The sequence below is a fragment of the Meleagris gallopavo genome, chromosome 4 (assembly GCF_000146605.3).
Source record: "Meleagris gallopavo isolate NT-WF06-2002-E0010 breed Aviagen turkey brand Nicholas breeding stock chromosome 4, Turkey_5.1, whole genome shotgun sequence".
Taxonomy (NCBI): domain Eukaryota; kingdom Metazoa; phylum Chordata; class Aves; order Galliformes; family Phasianidae; genus Meleagris; species Meleagris gallopavo.
In genome coordinates this window covers 64,640,396-64,646,773 of record NC_015014.2, presented here as the reverse complement: position 1 = coordinate 64,646,773, position 6,378 = coordinate 64,640,396, and the positions used below count along the sequence as shown (strand labels likewise).

The 6,378-nt window shown below is 52.6% G+C and overlaps 1 protein-coding gene across 1 annotated transcript; it reads left to right on the top strand.

Moving 5' to 3' along the window:
• Positions 1–6,373, top strand: SMYD5 (SMYD family member 5; the record flags this gene model as incomplete). Its single annotated transcript, XM_019615176.1, has 11 exons — positions 1–67; positions 1,223–1,362; positions 1,565–1,686; positions 2,398–2,467; positions 2,915–3,019; positions 3,504–3,566; positions 3,772–3,842; positions 4,126–4,232; positions 4,587–4,643; positions 5,647–5,741; positions 5,996–6,373. Coding segments are annotated over 11 exons (1,275 nt in total), but the record flags the coding sequence as incomplete, so codon positions are not given.
• Positions 6,374–6,378: the final 5 nt, after the last annotated feature.

Below are 6,378 nucleotides of genomic sequence, written 5' to 3'. Positions count from 1 at the left end.
GCGGTGTTCGTGGAGAAGCCGGTGGTTTCGTCGCAGTTCCTCTGGAACGCGCTGTACAACTACCGAGGTGAGCCGCGGGGCGGGCGGGCTGCGGGCTGTGGGTCAGGGTGGGTTGGGCTCCACTGCTGCTTCCACAGAGTCGCGAGGGTTAGAAAAGAGCTCCAACGTCCTCAAAGCCAACGTCTGTGCTCGCTGATCTCTCAGGACCACAACCCCACGGTTCTGAAGCACCTCCAGGGACCCCCATTCCTTTGGCAGCTGTGCCACTGCCTGCCTGATTTCCTGATGTCCAACCCGATCCTCCCCTGGTGCAGCTGAAGGCTATCAGCTCTTGTCCTATTGCTGTTGCTGACCCTCACCTCGCTCCAGCCACTTTCTGGCGGCTGCGCAGAGCCGTGAGGTCTCCCCTGAGCCTCCTCCATACTCATCCCCTCAGCTGCTCCCCATAAGATCTGTGCTCCAGATCCTTCACACCTTCGTTGCCCTTCGCTGGACACTGTTTAGAAGCTGGAAGAGCAGGCACAGATTAAAGGAGGCTGCCAACCAAAACACCCTCCTGGAAAGAAAAGATGTGAGGACCATAGTTTTTAAGTGGTGTGGGTGCTAATCCACACGATCAGCCATTGGCACAAGCTCCCTGGGGAGGTGGTGGAGTCACCATCCCTGAAGGTTATCAAGAACCGTGGAGATGTGGCACTGAGAGGCATGATGGGGGTTGCACTTGGTGATCTGAGAGATCTTTTCCAATCTTCATGCCCTGCATGTGGCAGGGGGGTTGGAGCTTGATGATGCGTGAGGTCCCTTCCAACCCTGGCCATTCTGTGATTCTGTGATTCATGAGTCTATGGAGTACAGCCTGCAGGGTTGCCAATGTTCTTCAGAGGTGTGAAAGTGGAAACCGGTCAAGATTTAAAACTTTTTTTGCTGTTTGTGGCTTAAGCTGTTCCACTGGGCTCTTGCTTTTGGGTCTTGGACAGAAGAAGGGGATAGAGAGATAGACCTGGAGAGAAGAAATGCAAAAGTAGGGTTGGACACAAGCTGGGCCTTGTCCTACCTAGACTGTGCTGTCTGCTGAGCTCTGCTGCAGGTCAGCAAAAGGAGGACACTTGTTGCATGTATCACATGGCCCTTAAAGACAGGGGTGTGGGAGTGCTTGTCATGTGTCATAGGGCTCTTAAACACACATCTCACTGGGGCATCTGGTTGTGTTTTTTGCTCACAGCCTGTGATCACTGCCTGCGGGCTTTGGAGACAGCAGAGGAGAATGCCCAGCGACTGCTGGGGAGGAGCTCTCTGGTGCTGCCTCACCCAGAGCAGTGCAGCATCCGCAAAGACCTGCACCAGCAGTGTCCTCGCTGCCAGGTATGGGGCTGTTGGGGGGGGACTGTGATCTTCTTGGGGTCACTGACTCCTTTATAGCATCTGGGCAGGCTTTTGGTGTGGCTTTCTGCCCTATAATGGGTGATTGCTTTTTCCTTCTGCTAAAGAGCTGGGGCTCGGCTGGGCCCAGAAGCCCTTTTCCTGCTGCTGTAGCCAATGCTGGGTGCTGTGCCTCTTGCTCTAGGTGATGTACTGCAGTGCTGAGTGCAGGCAGGCTGCTTTGGAGCAGTACCACCAAGTCCTCTGCCTTGGCCCATCCCGTGATGACCCCACGCACCCCCTCAACAAGCTGCAGGAGGCATGGAGGTAGGGCATCAACTCACCTGTTGCTTACAGGCTGAGGTAGTGGCTGTCCCAGGCTGGGTGACATTGACTTGGGCTGAGGGCCATCGTTGCTTTGCATCTCTGCATGAAGGACATGGAGGCTGTGGGATACTGCTCTGCTCTGCAGCCCTGCCAGGATACGTGTTGGCTGTGGTGGGGCTTTGACTTGGGGCTGAGCAGTTCTTATTTTCACCCACTAAAGGGCTACCAAGCACTATGCTGCGTGCCCCTCATTCCTGCAATTTTATAGTATCTGCACATTTCCAACCTTCCAGAGATCTGCCATCTCCAACCTAGGATCTGCCAAGCAGCGCCCTTGTAGATACATGAATTCCTGTCCCTGCTTGCAAATGTTAAAATGGCACAGAGGGTTGAAACGACATCTCTGCCTCGAAGCTGGTCACAAACCCCAGTTCTTGTTGCAGTGTTGGGCTTTGTGTGGGACCATTAGTATTCTTAGCACTGGAGTTTGGCAGAATAGTGGGGAATTATTGTATGCTCTGAGCAGCCAGGTGGGTACCAGCCTCTTGCCCCAGCAGCATTGCGTCTCCATGCAGCGGTGCTGGGCTGGCTGATTTGTAGTGACAGATGAGCACAGGCCTGCCCACAGGGATGGCAGCTGCTCCTGCCTCCCTCCAGCTTTTTATTTCCATACCAGCACTGATATCATCGCTCTCCTTTTTTATTCTCCAGAAACATGCATTATCCACCAGAGACTTCCAGCATCATGCTGATGGCCCGGATGGTTGCCACTGTCAAACAGGTAGGTTTGCATTTTGGGTCAGCAGCTGCCAGCGTGTGGTTGCCTTTTCCTGTTGTGGCTGCTATACTCAAGGACTGATCTCGAGTGTCTGGCAGAGCAATTTCCTGCTTGAATAGATGTCAACATCTCATGATCCCTGGCCATAGAGACAGCAGGCAGCAGAGGATGCATCTATGCCCTGAGCCAAGCAGATCATTTTTCCATACCAAATTAATTAGACAGAACTGAACCTTCCCTTTGGCTCTGTTTTTTGGTTTTTTTTTTTTTTGGCCTGGCAATCTCAATGTTTACTTCCAACAAGCTACTACTGTGCAACTGCTTCTGATGGTTCTTGATGGCAGACTGAATATATCTGTGCTCAGTGGGACTCATCCTCTCCTTCCTCTCCCTCCTAGCTGGGGAAGAAAGAGGTGTTGGTGCAGTACATTTGCTTGATTCCTGTTTCAGGCTAAAGACAAGGACTGGTGGATCAAGGCCTTCTCCCAGTTCTGCAGTAAGACAGCGAATGAAGAGGAGGAGATTGCACACAAGCTACTGGGGGACAAATTTAAGGTAAGAGCTTTGGGCATGTTGGATACTTGGAATCCCTGAACCTGCCCTCTTCTGTCCCGCATCTGTGAGTCTGTGGCTGCAGCATCCCCAGCTGGGATGGGAGGCAATGGAAATCCCAAGCACAGTAGAGATACAGAGCCCTGTTTGGGGCCAGCTCAGCTGATAGAGAGGAAATGGGCTGCAGAGAGGCTTTGGAGTTGCAGTCCTACAGCAGAACATGCTGTTCCTTCCTGTTGTGGGGATGTTTCAGCTATGGAAATGGGTCAGGGTGTTAGTTAGCTGCTGAGTATCACCTCAGCAGGTGGGTTTTGCTGCTAAAATAGGTGGCTTTTCACTGCTTTAAGGGCAGCAGCTCCCAGCCTTGCAGAGAAGGACCAGGAGTCTGACTTCTGAGCCTCCTGGCCTGTGCTGGGCTTGGCTGTCAGTCTGGGACTGACTCCCACCAATGTCTGTCCACCCTGATGGTGTTGCTGTGTTCTACCAGGGCCAGCTGGAGCTGCTGCGTTTGCTCTTCACTGAAGCCCTTTATGACGAACAACTCAGCAGGGTGAGTTGAGCCAGGAGAAGTGGGACCTTCTTTTGGGTGCCAGTCCTTTTGGGTTACGTCTGCCCCTAAGGCCAGGGCTTTTTTTTGGGACTCTGCCCATTTCTTGCTTCCCCTAAAGCTCCCTGTGGGGTTTGAGGTGCATGCAGACTGGAGCTCTGCTGCAGATTGGCCTGAGCTCAGCTGTTTTCTGATCTCCCTTCTGCAGTGGTTCACTCCAGAAGGCTTTCGATCTCTCTTTGCTCTCGTTGGGACCAATGGCCAAGGCATAGGAACCAGGTAATGGGGCTTTCTGGGTGTTCCTTGCAGGACAGAAAAGATGAAGTGTGGAGGGTGTGTACAGCCTGCAAATCTGCATTGGTCTAAGTAATGGCTGGGCTCAAACGTGGGAAGTGGGGCTGGAGAGGCAAACGTAAAAGCAGTCTTTTATTTCAGCTCTGTCCAACCCTTTGGCATCCCTCTGACAGACCTTGGCCACTTGAAGCCCCTGAGTTTAACCCTTAGATCCCGTGTGTACTGGCAGCACTGTGGGGCTGTAATGGTGTCCTTTACTTCCCTGTAGCTCTCTGAGCCAGTGGGTGCATGCTTGTGATGCACTAGATCTCCCCATGCTGCAACGAGAGGAGCTGGACGCCTTCATTGACCAGCTCTACAAGGACATTGAGAAGGGTAAGGCTCTGCTGTGGCTGTAGGTAGCATGAGACACCTGGAAGGCTTATCTGAGGGATCCTGTCCATAAAAATACCATTTATAGCCAGTGTTCAAAGACATGTAGCATTTGTTTGTTTGGATGAGTACAGGGACAGGCCAGGGAGCGTGCGCTTGAACAAGGAGTGCAAATCTTTGTGTTTCCCTTCCCAGTGGGAAGGGAAAGGTGCATTGGAAACGACCCTCCAGCACACAGACCCCAGAGCAGCACTGTCTGTGTTCAGTGCTGATGACTCTTAATACATGAGCTGAATGCTTGGTAGAGCCAAAAAAACTCACGCACAGCTTTAACCTTCACCCTTCTCTGTTCTGCAGAATCTGGAGAGTTCCTCAACTGTGAGGGGTCAGGTCTCTACATGCTCCAAAGCTGCTGTAAGTAACACAAGGACTGGGAGGAGAGCTAGTTGTGAGGAGGGAGTTGTGCTGTGCTAGACAGACTCACCTCTAGGCACTGGAACAGTTTGCCCAGGGATGGTGGATGCCTTGTCCTTGGAGACATTCAAGGTCAGGCTAGACCGTGTTCTGAGCACCTGATGGAGCAGCAGATGTTTCTGTTCATTGCAGGGAGTTGGACTAGACGGCCTTTAAGGGTCCCTTCCAACTTGACCGATCCCTAATAGCCTCTGGCAAAGTGGGTTTATGCTTCCCATCAGTGGGCAGGACGGGATTGGTGAGTTGGGATGGGATTGCTGCTGTCCTGGGGCCTGGTTGCTCTCTCACTGTTTTGTTTTCTGGCATTTTGCCTATCCTTGGAATGGTCAGTCCTAGCTTGAATGGTCTCAGATGTAATGTGGGCTCCAGGAACATCATGTGCAATTAGTGAATAGACAATCTCCTGCCTTGTCTGTGTGTAATGGAGCTGAATGAGCCATTAAAGCAAGGGAGGAGCCTTTCTTATCTGGGCTGTTAGGATGTGGGAAAGGTTGACCCAGCACTCAGAGCTGCCTTCTGTCACTCCAGAGTGTTTTCAGCACAATGGGGTCTGGTCACTGGCTGCTGTGAGAGCTGGGAAGTGAGGGAGCAGTGCTACTCTGTGCACCCCTCTGTGTGCACACAAAGGCATGGGATGGTGCTGGGCACCCCAGGAGTTGATCCAAGACAACCCTATCTCCCTGAGTGTTTTATTTTTGTTTGGAGAGTCCTGACCCTGCACCTTGTTCTGCAGGGGACCTGGGACTCTGTAATGTGAGCGAGGAGTGCAATGCTGGTGCCTCTACTGGAGGTGGTGTGGCTGAGCATTGTGCTGCCATATCCTTAGCCAGAGGATGACCCTCCCAGCTGGAGGTGCTGGCTCCTGCATGCCCTGTCCACCAATAGCCAAAAGAGCAGAGTTTGGCCACTGACATTTAGCAGCTTTACCCTCCCTTCCTTTTAGGTAACCACAGCTGCATCCCCAACGCTGAGACATCCTTCCCAGACAACAACTTCCTTTTGCATCTGACTGCTCTGGAGGACATCGAAGCAGGAGAGGTGAGACACTGGGGTGCACATGAACCTGAGGTGACATCATACCTTAGCAGTTCCCATGTCCCCTTCTTTCCTCACAGACCCCAGCCCAGTATCTTCTGCCTCTTGCATTATTTTTGCTTGGCTGTGGTGGATTCACACCTTATTCTGTGTGGGAGTTGCCAGACCCACTTGGCTTTCAAGGGGACCGGTACAAACTGCTGCTTTGGGTTCGTAGGAAGAAGCTCTCAGCCTGGCCCGTTTCTCTTTGCTCACAGGAAATCTGCATCAGTTATTTAGACTGCTGTCAGAGGGAGCGGAGCAGACACAGCCGCAACAAGATACTCAGGTATAGGAGCTGTTTGGAGGGACGTGGGGGTAACACACACATCTCTGTTAGGGCCCTGCCATGCGGCTGTGAGCTGGCTGGTGTGCAGACTGGTGTGCTTGTGGCAGTCTGTATGTGCAGCTTTGCCTGTGCTACTATCAGAGTTATCTCTGAGCAAGCCTGGGGTTCCGTGGTCTGGAATGAAAAGGCCTGGGTTGAAAAGGACCACAATGATCACCTGATTTCAACCCCCTGTTGTGTGCAGGGTTACCAGCCACCAGACCGGGCTGCCCAGAGCCACATCCAGCCTGGCCTTGAATGCCTGCAGGGATG